Below are 19,032 nucleotides of genomic sequence, written 5' to 3' on the forward strand. Positions count from 1 at the left end.
ATACACTCTCTTTGGGTATTTTCCTGAGCTCCTAATCTCCAAAAATGATTGCTCTTCAGTCATATGTATAACCAAATGCACTCCAAACACAAAAGTCCAAAATTAGACTCTTGATTTTCCACACTCTCATCCTATTTCTCCCTGTGTGTTTTTTTTTGTTTGCTTGTTTTTTTGTGAGGAAGATTAGCCCTGAGCTATCATCCGATGCCAATCCTCCTCTCTCTGCTGAGGAAGCTTGGCCCTGGGCTAACATCCCGGCCCGTCTTCCTCTACTTTATATGGAACACCGCCACAGCATGGCCTGATAAGCAGTGTGTGGGTGCGCGCCCGGATCAAAACCTCCAAACCCTGGGCCACCAAAGCAGAGCGCGAGCACTTAATTGCTATGCCACCAGGCCGGCCCCTCTCCCTCTGCGTTTTTTATAATCAAACTAGTATTTTTACTGAATCTTTCCTATATGCTAGATATTGAAATAAACACTTTACATGGATTATCAGTCTGCAGTATCTTCCCGCCACTGCTCCGTGTTTCCCCGTTCCATCTCTGTCATCAGTCTCCATTTTTGCTGGGAATCCACGTACTCAGCCATTGGTTTTTAGTTTTTAGTTCCCGTGAATTTGTATGTGGAAGGTGTATCACTACATCATGGCATTAAAACTATGCTATTTTTAGATGACCTCTTATTTATCCTTGCTTAAAATAACCTTCTCAATAACTCCACACTATCCAAGATTAAAGCAATCAATACGATGTGTAATTAATACCCACATTAGGACTTCCATTGCTAAATTTTATACAGTCAGGAGAGATTCATTTATTAGAGGCAAATATGACCCAAGTTTCAAAAAACAAAATGTAACTGAAATGACAGATTTTATAATACTTACACTCTGGCGGTTAATCTTAGCCTCTCTCTATTAGTTGTTTACAACTATTCTTATAGCTACCACTTGAAAATGGATATGATGTAGAAAACTAGTTTGAGAATTTCTGGCCACTACTGATTGAATCTGGTGAGTCCCATAGTAACAGCAGCTCAGGAATACATAATTTCCTTGAGATTTTTATCTTCAATCAGTTGCATCAACTTTTCAATAGATGTAGTGCCATCACAAGCCTAGAAATATTTTTTTTTAATTTTTAATTATTGAAAAGAAAAGCAGGATCAAAGGAACTTCTAATAGCTTTCGAAGAGTTGATGTTCTGAGTTATTCTGCTCAGAGAGAGGATTTTCCAATTTCAAGCTTGATTTTATTTTATATGCCAAATCTGCAACAAAAATAAACAAAAAGTCCTTGGTGACTCAGGTTCAAAAATTGCTAATGAATTATCTGTGCAGTCATCTTCGATCTTCTGACCTTTGGGTAAAAAACAAACAAAGCTAACACAGTAACTGTGGGACCATAGTCTTTAGAGACAGGGAAAGCAACACAATCAGGAAAGAGACTGGTAAGACATCATTGACCCTAAGTAAAAACAAAACATAGTTCAGCTTCTTTTAACCAAAAATTATCATGTAAGGCAGTCAAAAGATGATAGATCTCCCTCTCTGCCTTTGATTGGATATGCAACAACAAAAAATTTAAGTGAAGAAAAAGACTTAAAATAGAGATGACAAAAGATAATATTTTGGGCTTAGCCTTCCATACTTTTCCTCCTGCAAATATATTCATGTATGTCACATGGAATAATTACAAATGCATGAACATCAAATGAAAAATACTTCTACATTGGGATATACAGCTTGTCACAGCCATTCTGCTCCTTGATATGTGTGAACCTACTTATATCTCAATAATTAGTGATATGCATCATTTTAAATCTATTTAATTTCAGTCTATTGTATTCATGTAATCCTCAGAGATTTAACCAAAATTTATCAACATTGTAAATGTATGCTGTTTCCAAAGTTTCACCTTTTAAAATATCACTCTATGATTAATTACAGTTTCCATGTATCTTAAATCAGTTAGCCTCTTTTGTATTTCTTACATTTATAAATTTACAAGAAGAATCCTTGTGAAAATATTTTTTATACATTATCAGAATAATTGCTGGAAGTGAAATTTCTTTAAAATATTGATATTCATATTTACAACTATGATGTACTAGTATTATTATGAATAATAATTAATATGTTCCTTCAAGTCAAGTGTATAAGAGTGTCTCTGTGCATATACTCAAGTCAAGAATATGTATCTTCTTTTCCTTTAAATAATTATTATTTTCATTTATTCTTGGACTAATATGGATCAAGTCTGTTGTAGATTTATCAAAGTAAAATTTACATACAAGTGGACTCTTTTTTTAATATTTCAGTTGAAGAATTTTTACAAATATCTGTAGCTCCCTAATCATTACCACCACTGTGAAGATAATCCCTTCCTAGCAATGCCCTCTATTCCCAGGCAACCAGTGATCTGCTTTCTGTCTTTTTAGATTAGATTTAATTTGTCTTTTTCTTGTGTTTCATGTGAATGGCTTCATACATCACATTCTTCCCTTATAACGTTTTTTATATTCATCTTTACTATTGCATATACCAGTAGTTCATTTGTGTTACTGAGAAATATTCCACGGTTTAGACATATCACAATTTTGTTTCTTTATGCAACAATAGATGGAAATTTTGAATACCTCTTGGTTTTGGTTATTGGGAATAAAGTGATTATAAACATTCACCTACAAGCTTTTGCATAGACATATGCTTTAATTTCTCTCTGTTAAATATTTAGGTCTCAGTTATTGGATCAAGTGCAAGTTTATGTATGAGAGACACAGAGTTTCAAAGTGGTTGTAATATTTTACATTCTCAAAAACAGTGTATGAAATTTCCAGTTGCTCTAAATCATCACTAACACTTGGCGTTCTCAGCCTGTTTATTTTTAATTAAAATTGTTTTTATTGAGATATAATTGATATGTCATTATATTAGTTGCAGGTGTACACTGTAATGATTTGATATTTGTATATATTGCAAAACGATCACCACAATAAGTCTAATTAACACACATCACCACACAGTTACAATTTTTTTTCTTGTGACGAGAACTTTTGAGATCTACTCTTTTAGCAACTTTCAAATATACCATACAGTATTATTAACTACAGTCACCATGCTGTAAATTACATCCCCATGACTTATTTATTTTATAACTTTAAGTTTGTACCTTTTGACACCCTTCACCCATATTGCCCACCCCCACCCCTGCCTCTGGCAACCACCAATCTATTCTCTGTATCTATGAGTTCTTTTTTTTTGTTTCAGATTCCGTATATACATGAGATCATACAGTATCTGTCTTTCTCTGTCTGACTTATTTCCCCTAGATTAATGCCCTCAAAGTCCATCCATGTTATCATAAATGGCAAGATTTCCTTCTTTTTATGGCTCAATAATTTTCCATCTATCTATATCTATCTCACATTTTCTTTCTCTTTTTATCCTTCAGTGGACACTTAGGTTGTTTCCATGTCTTGGCTATTGTATATAATGCTGCAGTGAACATATGGGTACATATATCTTTTCAAGTTAGTGTTTTCATTTCTTTTGAAGAAATACCCTGAAGTGGAGTTTCTGGATCATATGACAGTTCTGTTTTTAATTTTTTGAGGAACCTCCATACTGTTTTCCATAGTGGCTGCACCAATTTACATTCTCACCAACAGTGCACAAGGTTTGCCTTTTCTCTACATCCTCACCAATACTTGTTATCTCTTGTCTTTTTGATAACCATTCTAACAGGTATGAGGCAATATCTCTCTGTTGTTTTGATTAGCATTTCCCTGATGATTAGTGATGTCAAGCACCTTTGCCTGTTGACCACCTGTTTGTCTTCTTTGGAAAAATGTCTATTCAGATGCTCTGCCCTTTTTTAATTGGCTTGTATGCTTTTTGCTGTTGAGTTGTATGAGTTCTTTATATATTTTGGATATTGACCTCTTATCAGATATATGATTTGTAAATATTTTCTCCCATTTTGTAGGTTGCCTTTTCATTTAGTTGATGGTTTCCTTTGCTGTGCAGAAGCTTTTTAGTTTGATGTAGTGCCACTTGTTTATTTTTGCTTTTGATGCCTTTGCTTTTCATGTAAAATCTAAGAGAATCATTGCCTAGACCAATGGCAGAGAGCTTACCCCTTATGTTTTCTTCTAGGAGTTATGGTTTCAGGTCTTATGTTAAAATCTTTAATCCATTTTGAATCGATTTTTGTGTATGATGTAAGATACGGGTCCAGTTTCATCCTTTTGCCTGTGGCAATCTAGTTTTCCCAACATTGTTTATTGAAGAGAATATCCTTTCACCATCATATATTCTTGGCTCTTTTATCAAAAATTGACCATATTTGCATGATTTTATTTCTGGGCTCTCTATTCTTTTTCACTGATCTATGTGTCTGTTTTTATGGCATTACCATACTGTTTTGATTACTATAGCTTTGTAATATAGTTTGAAATCAGGAAATATAATGCCTCCAGCTTTATTCTTCTTTATCAAGAATAAAGTTACTCAGGGTCTTTTGTGGTTCCAGATAAATTTTAGGACTGTTTTTCCGCTTCTGTGAAAAATGTCATGGGAATTTTTATAGAGATTGTGTTGAAAATGTTGATTTCTTTGGGTAGTAGGAACATTTTAACAATATTAATTCTTCCAAGAAGGCTGCAGTGCTTGGAAGTTACAAGGAAGAACTTCAAGCCTCCCTGAACTCCACTCTCCTCTTCAACTTTCTGTGCCTTGACTTACTCAGTTCTACATTATAGTGACTTATCTGATTGATGACTTTGAAGAAAATCCTGAACATACTTGAGTAAGAGAATACTGGGATTTATGATCAATCTAAGCACCAAAGAGCAAACGCATTAGTGAAGAATTCCTGGAAGATGTAAAGTTTTAAGAAACATTCTAGGTCTCCTGGCTAATTTTGCCTATGGCATTTTGCAAATCTTAATGTGGTGGGTTCAGTAAAGTAGTCAACTCTTTGGGTTGTGACATGAATGAATGTATTTAAAGGGTAAGGTGAACCAGAAGTAAAAGAACATTGGCAAAGAATTATAGTCAAATTTTACATCATCGGGTTTGAGCTTGTTTTAAGATGTGTCCAGACTGCTAATCAGGCACCTAGCAGAAATAAAAAAAATATCCTCTTCATAGGATGATAATGTTATTCTAGGTTTAATTTTTTTACAAGTAATTCTCAAATACTGTACAATGTCCATGACACAAATGAGAATTAACAGACACAGGAGAAGAAAAGAGACCATGTGAGTGAAAGAGAAGAAAAATGGACAACAGAAATAGACCCATAGTACTCCTGAAAATGAAAATATGAGATATAGACTGCAACAAAGCCATGTTTACTATTTTCAAAGAGACAGAAGACAAGATAAAAAACATTATCATATTACAGAAACCTATAAAAAGTGGCTTAGTAGATTAGAAAGATAACCACATAGTTTTAATTCTGGAGGAACCACAAAGAGTATATAAAACAGAATATGCTGTATAACTTACAAATTAATCATGAGATTTCAAATATAAAAAAAAGGAACCAGAAAAACTGGAACAAGGTGAAAACACCTCACCACTTGGCATATCTAAAAAAACCTTTTTTACATTAAAATAAATGGACTGAAAAGAAGCCAATTACAAAAGACAACATACTGAGCCAGCCCTGGTGGCCTACTGGTTAAGTTTAGCGTGATATGCTTTGGTGTCCCAGGTTCAGTTACCAGGTGTGGACCTATACCACTTGCCAGTGGCCATGATGTGGTGGCGACCCACATGCAAAATAGAAGAAGATTGGCACAGAGGTTAGCTCAGGATAAATCCTCCACACCAAAAAAAAAAAAAAAAAAAAAAAAAAAAAAGACAACATACTGTGTCATTCCATTTATATGAAAAGTCCAGAATGGGCAAATCTATAGAGAAAGAAAATATACTAGTGGTTGCCTAAGGCTGGGAAGAAATGCAGGGAGAGATGAATGGAGACTGACTGCTAATGGGTACAAGGTCAATTTTGAAGTGGAGAAAACGTTCTAAAGTTATATGGCGGTGATGCATGCACAACTTTATAAATATACCAAAAAATCATTGATTTGTACACCCTAAATGGGTGAACTGTACAATATGTAAATTACATATTAACAAAGCTGTTCTTTAAAAATGGACTAAGTGCTCCAGTCAAAGGAAAAGATTAAAAATGTTAGATAAGTTGCTAAAAATCTCACACCTAGCAAGAGTGGTAAATTTAGAAACTATGATCTCAAGGTTAATTTTTAAAACTCTCTTGAAGCAGACCAAGTGACTATTGTCTAGTCAACATAATGGGAGTGGACATGATCTCTGCAAATCTAGGGTATAAACTTCAAAGAAAAAGGCAAACACATATTCTGTCTTCCCTCCCTTCTTTTTGGTTGGAATGTGCTCATGGTAGTGAGACATCTTAGACACATGGCAGATGGCAACAAAAAGGCGTAATGTAGCAAGAGATAAAAGGAGCTGTAACCTGTCAAGTCTTCAACTACAAAAGCTGCTATAACAGTTGAGACTTTTCAGAGATAATAAAGCTGATTATTATGGAGTATTATTAATTTGGGAGTCTGTTATATTAGGCCATTATATCTCCTATATAAATTAGGTAGTTATCTTATCATTTATCAAAGAAGACCAGAAAGGAGAATTCGTTTAGTGATGTTTGGAAGATTACTAATAACATGTAAGTAATAGGAGCATATAAGTGTAATAATAAATTTCAGCTACATTTTCACTCAGACCACCATACAAAGATAAAAATGGAAGAAGTGTATTTATATTATAACCAAAACTCACCTTTGATTTCAAACATTTTGACACATTTAATTACTTTCTCTCTTTTTTCTGTTGAAAGTTTTAAATATTTTTTATTACGCATAATGATTCAACTACTTTTGATGTTGTTTTTACAGTTGAGAAAGGCATTGTTTCAACATTTGAAAAGTCAGGCACTATACAAATTCAAGGGAATGTTATTAACAAAGTCTCTGACTTCAATACTGACAATACACTGAAGGATATAGATAGAAAAAGAGAAAATGTTATGGTGGGGGAAATATGGGGCGACACTGTGTGGGGATTCTCGGTGTTTGGGGGCATGTGGGATTGGGCAGGAAAGAATTCCCAGGAGGAGTGACATTATTTTCCAAATTACAATTCTAACATCAGTTCTGATGTGTGTTTTTTTCCCACAAGAAGCAATCCTCCACCACCACCTGGGTGTCCTATAATTCAACTCAATCCTGACACTATCTGCCTGGAGATAGCATCAGATCCCACAGGGTAAGGGCTCAGTCCTACAAGACCACATCCCTCTCACTTCAGAGGCCAATGGCAAGTCCAGGTTGTCACCTGTGCTTCTATAGAGACAAGGTGCTCTCAACCACCTCGTTGGATTTGATTAATTTGCTAGAGTGGCTTACAGAACTCAGAGAAACATTTATTTTGCTAGATTAGTGGTTTATTATAAAGGGATATAACTTAGGAACAGCCAAATGGAAGAGATGCGTAGGGCAAGGTATGTGGGAAGGCGCACAGAGCTTCCACGCCCTCTCCAAATGTGCCACTCTATGTCCATCAACCCGGAAGCTCTCTGAAGCTTGTCCTTTTGGATTTTTTATGGAAGTGTCATTACACAGGCGTGATTCATTAAATCATTGGCCATTGTCAACTGGAGTCAATCTCCAGCCCCTCTCCATCCAGCAGGTGAGGGCCTAGGGCTGGAGGCCTGAAAGTTCCAATCCTCTAATCACAATCCTCTAATCACATTTCCCCTGGAAACCAGCCTCCATCCTTAGGTTAGGAAGGGGCTTCCCTTGTCACTTTATTAACATAAAAAAATATACCTTTATTTCTTTCATCATTTAGGAAATTCCAAAGGTCTTAGGAGCTCTGTGCCAGCAATTGCAAAGACCAAATAGATATTTCTTATTATAAATCACAATATTACACAGCTGATAGATCTTTATCGTTCATGATAACTGTGTTAGTGTTGTAATTAAAATTAATGTGTTGTTTTCTGAGCTTATTCTTGTCACCAAATATACGATAGATATTCTGATGCTCTTGTAACCTCTGGCTCTCCAGGACCAGTTCAACTGACCCCATTGTATCGACAGAGTAATTAAGAAATGGTCTTTCAGAAAATTTGCAAAAGCAGAGCACATGCAGAAGAAGAAATCTTGACCTAAAATGACCACTGAACTAAAGATTCTCCTCCCAATGGAACCGAAGGATCAGGACATGACCACAACCTCAAAGCTGGACTCTTCTCAGAAGTGAAGGGTCTGTCATTCAGGAAGATCTGGTGTTAAAATCCCTTCACCACCTTACCATAAATGTTTATAACCTCATCACATATATTTAGAACCTTATCATAAATGCTTGAAGCCCACCAATCAAAACTTGTCCCACCAGTGTTTCCACGTGCCAGCCTATTCTCCCTACACTCTTAAATTTTGCCCCAAATCCTGAACTGAGGAGACAGATCTGAGGACACATGCCCCCTGTCTCTCAGTAGATTGATCTCACAAAATAAAGCTGATTTCTTTTCCCAAAGGCTGGTGCTGTCGCTAATTGTTTATGCACATTGAGCAAGAGAACTCCAATTTTGTGCAGTAATATGCTTTTCATAAATTTTCAAGGGTGAAGTGTAGACATGTCCTAAGGATGTTATAAAAATATGAACCCTCAAAGGGTTGGTTCTTTCTAGTAACAATAGGTATTGCAAAATGATTAGTTGGTAATCAAGTAGAGGAATATTAACTAGCATCAAGCTTTAGATTTAGGTATTCACTTAAAATCATGTTTATAAAGGCTTGTTCCTTGTTTTTTTGTCTGAAAAATGAATATTCATGCATTTTTTAAAATTTTATTATAGTAAGAACACTTAACATGAGATCTATCCTCTTAACAAATTTTAACTGCAGAATACATTATTGTTGGCTATAGGTACAATGTTGTAAAGCAGATCTCTAGAGCTTATTCATCTTACTTAACTGAAATTTCATGCCTGTTTAATAATTCCCCATTTACCGTAACCACCTCCAGCCCTTGGTAACCACCATTCTAGTCTTTGATTTTATGAATTTGACTATTTTAGATCTCTCATTTAAGTGGAATCATGAATTACTTGTCTTTCTGTGTCTAGTTTATTTCTCTTAGAACAATGTCTTCAAGCTCCATGTATGTTATCCCATGGTTCAGAATTTGCTTCTTTTTAAAGGCTGAATAGTATTCCACTGTATCTATACACCACAGTTGATTTATCCATTCATCAGCTGATAGACATTTAAGTTGTTTCTGCCTATTAGTTATTGTGAACAGTGCTGCGATGAACATGGGTGTGCAGATATGTCTTTGAGATTTTAATTCTTTTGAATAAATACCCAGAATTGGGATTTCTGGATCATAAGACAGTTTTACGTTTAATTGTTTGAGGAACTCAAGTGACTTTTAAAATGAAAACTGAAGGAAAAAAAAAAAGAGTGAGCGAATAAAGAATGAGGAAAATATATTTTGACAGGGAAACAGCAGATGGAAAAGTCGAGATCTGAACTCAGAGGGGAACTGTACATTCAGATTTGTGAAGGCTGGAGTGTGGTGGGATGAGGGAAATAGCTTCAGATGATGAGCTGTGTGAGCTTCTTTTTCTGGAGTAAACGTGGTAGACAGTTTGTGTTCTTCCGATGTATGTATTTATATCATAAAAGATGCAATACCTTTATGTACAGCTTTTCATATTCCTCTTGAAAACTTTTCTAAGTTGCCAAGATCCCATAGATCTAGGTGCTTTTATTTCCTTGATTTTTCACTTCAGTTTTTGGCAGGTGTTTGCTTATTTTAGTGACATTCTGTGTTGGCATTTCAATGTATGTGTCTACATCTATAGGTTTTTTGCAATAGCAAAATATTTAAACTCCTCAAAATGGTTATCATCCATTTTCACCATCTTCCCTTTAACTTCCTGTATTTTTTGAAACAAGCTTAGAACATTTGAAATTTTTGGTTACTATCAATTTGGTATATGTTGCAAATCCTAAAATTTTTGATTTAGTATTTTAGATGTTTTCCCATAATTTTAATGTTCAGAATTGTCTCATGAAAAAGTATTTGAGTACAAGTTAACTCTTTTGCACTTTTTAACATAAAATTGTTTCTGTTTACCCCTGAGGGTACATGGGGAGTAAGTTTTTGCTGGTTTATTCTCTTTATTTCGTGCCTAAAACAGTACCTGCCCCAAAGAAAGTACCCAATATATGTTTGTTAAGTGAATCAATAAATAAGTCATTTGAAAGCTTTGGATTGGAAGAAACAAGGGCAACTATTACTTATTCTTTTGCTGGTAAATGCAAAAATTTATTAACCTATGTTTTTCTCTTTTGATATTTCTAATCTGGAGATACACTTCTGTTTTGTTTGTTGTATTTGGGTTTTCGATATTGCTAATTTGGAGGTAAAGCCAGAATTTAAATTTTAAAAAACTATTATGAGTACCTGTTTATGGAAGGATCCTAACAAAGATTTGTGAGGAAGATGTCACTAGACCAGGATGGATGACCGTGTTTTGAATAAGTTAACTTGAGTAGGAAATTTGGTAAGTTCTTTGTACATGTTCATTTGGCTTCACATTCTCTTATTTCTTGGAAAACATAACATGTCTTTTGATTGAGTTATTGAAGGCCTGTTTGACTTGCTTGTTCCTCTGTGTGTAAATGAAGGGGTTCAGCACTGGTGTGATGGAGTAGTGAGCACCGTCACACCCTTGTTAATGGCCACTGATTCCTTTGCTGAAGGTTTGATATAGATGAAGATGCAGCTGCCATAGGTGATGGAAACCACAATCATGTGGGAAGAACAGGTGGAAAAGCCTTTTTTCTTTTGCTGAGCAGAAGGCAATGCTAAAATTGCCTTGATGATATAAATGTAGGACAGAACTACACACGTGTGTCATAAGGAGGGTCAGCGCAGCACAGATGATGACAGTCTGTCCCATGAACAAGAGATTCTCAAGAGGGGGTATGCATCATAGATAAAATGATCAATGGTGTCAGAATCAGAAAATTCCAGATTTAGGCCAAGGATGAGTGAGGGGATTATAATAAATAGACCAGCTACCCAACAACAAAAGAGAAGTCTTCTGCAGACTGTGTTACTCATAACAATCAAGTAATGCAAGGGTTTGCAAATGGCCACATAGCGGTCAAAGGACACGGCAGCCAGGATAATAAATTCCATTACTCCACAGAGGTCATGAAAAAACACTTGGCTGGCACGCATTGTAGGTAATGACCTTGTCACCTATTGCTATGTTATATAGGTATCTAGGAATACAAGCAGATGTGAATGAGATGTCCAAGAAGGAGAAATTTTGTAGGAAATGGTACATGGCTGTTTTAAGGTGGGAATCCAATAACATGAGAGAGATGATGGTCAGGTACTCAGTTATGATCAGCATGTAGGTGAGAAAGAGAAAGATAACAATCAAGACCTGCAGTTGAGGGTCATCTGTCAGCCCCAGCAGGATGAATGTTGTTACTGTGTCCCTTCTCTTTGCTGTCTCCTGACTTCTGTTTTATCTACATGTAACATTGAGACATTTTATTAGAGATTATGATTATTTTAACAGTATGAAGTCTATCACATTCAGATTTTTCTTATTTATTGTTATTTAAAGAATGTTTACAACGTAAATCACACTCTGGAAACTACTTTTGACTCCTATGGGTCTGCCATTTCATAGGAGCAAAGATGTATTTTGACTTGCAAGAATTCTCTTTTTGGGGCCGGCCCCGTGGCGTAGTGGTTAAGTGCGCGTGCTCTGCTGCTGGCATCCCGGGTTCGGATCCCGGCCGCGCACAGCCATACCGCTTGTCAGGCCATGCTGTGGCGGCGTCCCACATAAAGTGGAGAAAGATGGGCACGGATGTTAGTTCAGGGCCAGTCTTCCTCAGCAAAAAGAGGAGGATTGGCATGGATGTTAGCTCAGGGCTGATCTTCCTCACAAAAAAAAAAAAAAAGAATTCTCTGTTTGATGTATTTGCTTGACATTTTGTTCCTTCTTAAAGTATTAGTGTATGTCAGACAACTTGCGTTCACTATGCACTCTCTGTAGTCACTTGAAGTCTCTGTTCCAGCTCTATGATTAAAGAATTTTGTTTTCTGTTTTTGTTTATTGCATACACGTGTTTTCTCCCCTGAACACTTTTAAACTCTATCATGTGTGCACATGCACACACACACACATGCATTTCTTCAGCTCCCCTTCTAACATCGCCTCCTTCTAAGGTTTCTTTGACCCTAAGTAATCACTTATAATTCATAGTGGTACAGAACAGAAAAGATCTTAAAGCACAATACATTTACACTTATGTACAGTTCACATTCATGCTTTCATGAATATTTCACATGGACTTCAAATTCACTATGTCACAAATAAAATTCATGGTCTTCTCTTTCTCTCTTCCTCCTCCTCTTAATATATTCCTTTCAATAATGATAATAGACTACACTTATTGAGCATATTCCTTGTGACAGGTAATTTAGTAAACACTTCTCACAACACATCTGTTCTCTGTCTTTGACTCACCTGAGTTACTTCTATTCTTCCAATGGTTTTCTACCTCATCTTTAAGCCCTCTGGAACGTTTCCTGCGAGTCTGATGACTATTCGGTCTCTAATTCCTGTCACCCTGTGGGGATCATGAAAGTGTGTCTTTGTCACCATACACTAACATGGCCTAGATACATTGTCAACTGTCCAATGAAGGTAGCCAAAAAGCAGAACAACCCAAATGTCCATCAACAGATGAATGGATAACCCAAGTGTGATATATTAATACAATGGAAAATTATTTCGCAAACAAAAAAAGGAATGAAGAACTGATATACTACAACATGAATGGACCTTGAAAACTAAGTAAGTAAAAGAAGCTGGTCACAAAAGATTACATATCCTATTATTATTAATTTTAAAAATGAGTGACTGTGGTGTTTTCTAGAGTTTTATGTGAGTTGAAGTATACAGTATGTATGCTTTTATGCTGATGTTTCTAAATGAATTTATCTATAGCATGTTTTCCAGACACCTATGAAGATATTTTCCTTTCTGTTTGAACTTCTAATTCAAAGCACTTTGATATTAACATCGTTATTTAAATTTTCTGTTAGAATCTGTTTTGAATGTCATTTTCTTATGATTTCGAAGAGGATCAATTGCTTTTGTTTATTACCTTCACAGCAGATAATAGAGAAACCATCTTCTCTTCACTGTATCTTCTAGTAAAATTCTGTCGATGCCATTGCCACTGAGAGCATCTATCTGTGCTACTATGAGCATTCAGGTTCAAGTTTTTGTGGGTACATATATTTTCAATTCTCTTTGGTATATACCAAGGAATAGAATTGCTGGGTCATCAGTTACTCTAAGTTTAATTTTTGAGGAACTACAAAACTGTATTTCAAAGTTGATATACTATGCTATGAATATTCAGCAAAGAAAGATTGTCCCAATATTTTCACATGTTTGTCAACACTTGTTTTGTCTGTCTCTTTTGTTTTAGCCATCCTAATGTGTGTGAAGTGTCATCACATTGTGGTTTTGATTTGCATTTCCTTCATGACTAATGATCTTGAATATCTTTTCATGTGCATATTGGCCATTTATGTATCTTCTTTGTATAAATGTCTATTCAAATTATTTGCCTATTTTAAAATGGGGTTGTCTTTTTATTTTTTAGTTGTTAGAGTTCTTTATATATTCTTTATACAAGTCCCTTATCAGATATAGGATTTGTGATCATTTCTCCCATTCAATGGGTTGTCTTTTTGCCTTTTCAATGGTGTCCTTTGAAGCACAAAAGTTTTAATTTTGATGAAGTCCAATTACGCATTTTTTTCTTTTCTCATTTGTGCTTTTGGCGTCATTTCTATGAAACCATTGCTTAATCTAAGATCACAAAGATTTAGTATATTTTTCTAAGAGTTTTATATTTTTAACACTTACATTTAGGTCTTTGATCCAATTTGAGTTAACTTTTGTGTATATTGTGAAGCAGAGGTCCATCTTCATAATTTTGTATACAGTTATCTCAGAACTGTTTGTTGAAGGGCTATTCTTTCCTCATTGATTATCTTGGCACTCTTGTTGAAAATTAGTTTACCATAAATGTAAGAGTTTACTTCTGGATCCTCAACTCTAATTTATTGGTTTGTATATTTATCCTTCTCCAGGATACTGTTTTGATTAGTGTAGCTTTATAGTAAGACTTGAAATTAATAAGTGTGAGTACTCCAATTATTTATTTTCCAAGATTGTTTGCCTTATTTTGGTCCCATTGCATTTCCCTATGAATTGTAGTGTCACTGTGCCACTTTCTGTAAAATAGGCAGCTGAGATTTTGATAGGGATTGCACTGAATCGGTAGATTAATTTGGGGAGTATTGGCATCTTAGTAATATTAAGCCGGCCAGTCCATGAATATTAGGTATCTTTCCATTTATCAAGGTCTTCAGTTTCTTTCAATAATGCTTTTTAACTAGTTTTCAGTGTATAAATCTTATACTTATTTTGTTAAATTTATTCCTGAGTATTTTGTTCTTTTTAATGTTGTTGTATGTGGAATTGTTTTCTTAATTTCATTATCAAATTGTTCATTGTTAATGTGTAGAAATGCAAATAATTATTGTTATTGATCTTGTATCTTGCAAACTTGCTGAACTTATTTATTAGCTCTAATAATTTTTTGTGGATTTTCTATACACAAGTATAAGTCACCTGCAAATATAGTTTCACTTCTTCATTTCCTGTCTTTTTTTCTTTCATTTCTTTTTTCTTCCTCTAATTGTCCTGGTAAAAACCCCCAGTACAATGTTGAATAGAAGTGGTGAAAGCAGACATCCTTTTATTTTTACTCACCTTAGGGGGAAAACATTCAATCTTTCATCATTAAGCATGAGATTTCCTCGGACTCTTTTGTAGATGCTCTTTATCAAGTTGAACAAGTTCTTTTCTGTTACTAGTTTTTTGGGTGTTTTTATCATGAAGTGATGTTGGATTTTGTCCAGTGCTTTTACCGCGTCTCTGGAGATGATCCTGTAGTTTTTGTCCTTTATTCTATTAGTATAGTGTGATAGATTCATTGATTTTGGGGTGTCAAATCAGTCTTGGATTCCTCGGATACATCTCTCTTCATCATACGTGGTGTATAATCTTTTTGTTGTTGTTGTTATGTTACTGTATTTAGTTTTCAAGTATTTTGTAGAAGGTAGTCAGGTCTATATTCACAAGGAATATATATTCATAAGGTCTATAGTTTTCTTTACTTGCCATGTGTATGTCAGGTTTTGGGATCATGGTAATACCAGTCACGTGGAATGAATTGGGAAGTGTTTTCTATTTTTTCCAGGAGTTTTCGAAAGATTGGTGTTAATTATTCTTTAAACATTTGGTAAAATTCACCGTTGAATACATCTAGGCCTTGGGTTGGCTTTATGGGAAGTTTTTTGATTACCAATTCAATATCTCTACTTGTTATAAATCTATTAAAATTTTCTATTTCTTCTGAATCAAGTTTGGTGGTTTGTGTCTTTCCAGGAATTTGTCCATTTCATCTAGGTTATCTAATAAGTTTATCGTTGTTCTTAGAATTTCCTTATAGTTCTAATATTGTAAGGTTTAGTGATGTCTCCTCTTTTCCTCTTGATTTTAGTAATCTCTCTCTTTTTTATCTTGCTCAATCCAATTAAGTATTTTTCAATTTTGTTAATATTTTCAAATAAACAACTATTGGGTTCATTGATTTTCTCTAATATTTTTCTATGCTATATTTCATTTTTTTCCATGCTAATCTTTTTTTATTTTTTCCTTCTGCTTGCTTTGGGTTTAGTGTGCTCTTATTTTTATTTCTTTTTTTTGTTATGGGAATTTTATTTTTTTCCAGTTTTATTGAGATATAATTGACATACAGTACTGTATAATTTTAAGATATACAGCATAATGAATTGATTAGGATATATTGTGAAATGATTATCAAAATCAATTTTGTTAATATCCATCATCTCATATATGTCCAAAAAAAACATGGTTTTTCTTTGTGATGAGAACTCTTGGGATATACTCTCTTAACAACTTCCAAATATACTATACAGCAATTTTAATGATAGTCATCATGTTGAACATTACATCCCTATACTTTATCTTATAACTGGAAGTTTATACGTTATGACCATCTGCATCCAGTTCCCACTCTCCCTGCCCCCGGTGAATTTTTTTGTTCATAGATTCCACAATAAATGAGATCATACAGTATTTATATTTCTCTGTCTGACTTATTTCACTTAGCATAATGCCCTCAAGTTCCATTCATGTTGTTGCAAATGGCATGAGTTCCTTCTTCTTTATGGCTGAATAATATTTCATCATTTAATGTCTAACATTTACACAAAGAGTTTCTCGTTTTTGGAATTTTTAAATTTATTTTTACTGAACTACTGTTAACAAAATATACTCCAACTTAATTTTTTTTCACTTGGAAACAGATGTTTGATATTTTGTCATTTTGTAGATCTAAATCAATTTGAAAAAAAATTTTCTTTATTTACTCCCAAATATATATACCCAAAACCTCACTTATAAGTGGGATTATATGATCAATATTTGATTTTGATTTTTGTCCTTTGTCTCATTCTACCCATTCTTGTTTCTGATTGTATCACTTCGATTCTGCTTTAGATAACCTGCATTAAGAGTTGTCTTCCTCTAATGTTGTACATGGTCTGGGACTATATGCAAATAAATAAATAAATGTTTCTACAATACATAAAAAATCTATACATACACACATATACATGCTCATATTAAAATTTTCCAACCAAGAATATTGCTTACCTTTCTTTTGTTCTAATTATATTTTATATTTTTTAAGAGATTTTATACTTTATTTATATGTACACTCTATTTTACCATTAAATTCTTTCTCTTGGGAAAGACAATGACTTCATTCACATGTGGAAGATAAACAAACACATAGATATGCACAACAGATTGGTTTCCAGAGGGCAAGAAGGTGAGGGGAAGGCGAAAGGGGTAAAGAGTCACGTGTGTATGGTGACAGATGGCAATCAGACTTTTGATGGTGAACATGATGCAATTTATACAGAAGTCTAAATATAATGATGTACACCTGAAATTTATGTAATGTTATAAATTAATATGATCACAAGAAAAAGAAATACAAAAAAAATATTATCTTAGTAATTAAATTTTTATGACTATTATGACTGAAATAATATTCATGCATTGATTTCCTGTTACTTATTGCTATTACAGTCTATTGATTTTTAAATATTTTCCATTTTTTCTGCTAGAACACCAAATTCTCTTATTAATTCCATTGGTTTCCTATCAGAGTGTCTTGAGTTTTCTGGGTATGTAAGAATGTCCTCAGGAAAACAAATATATATTATGAACTTCAAAAATAAAATGTCTGTGGCCATTTATACTTGTTGTTGAGATGTTTTAAAAATATTTCCTTTCACTTAGTCAAGAGAAAGGCAATTCTTTTGATTGAGTCCTGGAAGGCTTTCTTAACTTGATTGTTTCTCAAGGTATAGATAAATGGGTTCAATGTAGGTGAAATAGAAAAAATGAGCAGTGAAACTACTTTATTAATAGTCACTTCTTCCTTTGCTGTTGGATTCATATAGATGAAAATACATGTACCATAGGTGAGGGAAACCACAGCCATGTGGGAAGAATGGGTAGAAAAGGCTTTTTTCCTTTGCTGAACAGAAGGGAATCTAAAAATTGTCTTGATGATATAAGCATATGACAAAACTACACAAGTAAGAGTAATATTCAGGGTCAGCACAGCACAGATTATAACTGTCTGCTCCATGACCCATGTGTCTGAGCATGAGATTTTCACTAAAGGAAATGCATCACAGCCAAAATGATCAATCATGTTAGAGTCACAAAATTTTAGGTTTAAACCCAGGCTAAGTGGTGGAATTATTATACATAAACCAGCCATCCAACAGGAGATGATGAGAATCCTGCAGACTCTGCTACTCATGATGGTCACGTAATGCAAGGGTTTGCAGATGGCCTCATAGCGGTCATAGGACATGGCAGCCAGGAGGAAAACTTCTGTTACTCCACAGAGGTCAATAAAAAACACTTGAATGACACAAGCATTATAGGTAATGACCTTGTCACCTGTTGCTATGCTATACAAATATCTGGGAATACAAGAAGATGTGAATGAGATCTCCAAGAAGGAGAAATTTTTTAAGAAAAAGTACATAGATGTTTTAAGGTGGGGATCCACAAGGCTGAGTGTGATGATGGTCAGGTTTCCAGTTACACTCAGCGTGTAAGCGAGAAATAGAAAGATAAAAATCAGAACCTGCAGTTCAGGGTCATCTGTCAGTCCCAGCAGAATGAATGTTGTTATGTTACCATTTTTCATCACTGATTTCTGACTTCTCTCCAATCTGTATGTGATATTCAAAGAAATTTTCTTATGGATTATGAATTATTTTACCTGTTCTAATATTTAATGTATTCAAGCTTTTATATTTCATTTTATATGTGTGTGTATATATATGTTTACATTTTACGTCTAGCCTGTGCTTAGGATCATATGACTAAGCTGCTGATGCTCATCAGATTGCTGATGAGGTATAAGTTTATGTGTAGCAATAACGTCTTTCTGCTCTCAAGAATTCTTCCCTATTCAGAAACTAAACCACAAAATTTCACCCTTGATTTCATGTCTTGACATTTTGGGTCTTTTTAAAAAAAACACTGCTGATGTAACCTGGATTCACTATACAGACTCTAGAGAAAAACTTGAGGTCTTTGTTCCAAAAGAAGACTTGCATTGGCTGGTGTGTTTTTGGATTAAGTGTGCTTCATTCTAATATACAACCTTAAGCCCTGCTGTTCGCCCCCCACCCTCTGCTACACAGTTCACTTTTCTTTTTCTGAATAGTGCGT

At 34.5% G+C, this 19,032-nt stretch overlaps 1 protein-coding gene across 1 annotated transcript; it reads right to left on the bottom strand.

Moving 5' to 3' along the window:
- Positions 1–17,566: 17,566 nt before the first annotated feature.
- Positions 17,567–18,502, bottom strand: LOC131415977 (olfactory receptor 6C2-like). The gene has a single exon (XM_058558042.1). It carries the CDS (start codon positions 18,500–18,502, stop codon positions 17,567–17,569), a length of 936 nt encoding a protein of 311 aa, XP_058414025.1.
- Between the last annotated feature and the right edge of the window lie 530 nt (positions 18,503–19,032).

Source organism: Diceros bicornis, chromosome 17 (genome assembly GCF_020826845.1).
Source record: "Diceros bicornis minor isolate mBicDic1 chromosome 17, mDicBic1.mat.cur, whole genome shotgun sequence".
In the NCBI taxonomy this organism is placed as follows: domain Eukaryota; kingdom Metazoa; phylum Chordata; class Mammalia; order Perissodactyla; family Rhinocerotidae; genus Diceros; species Diceros bicornis.

Coding starts and splice junctions, on each gene's coding strand:
- LOC131415977 (XM_058558042.1), bottom strand. CDS start 18,502: ATGAAAAATGGTAACATAACAACATTCATTCTGCTGGGACTGACAGAT.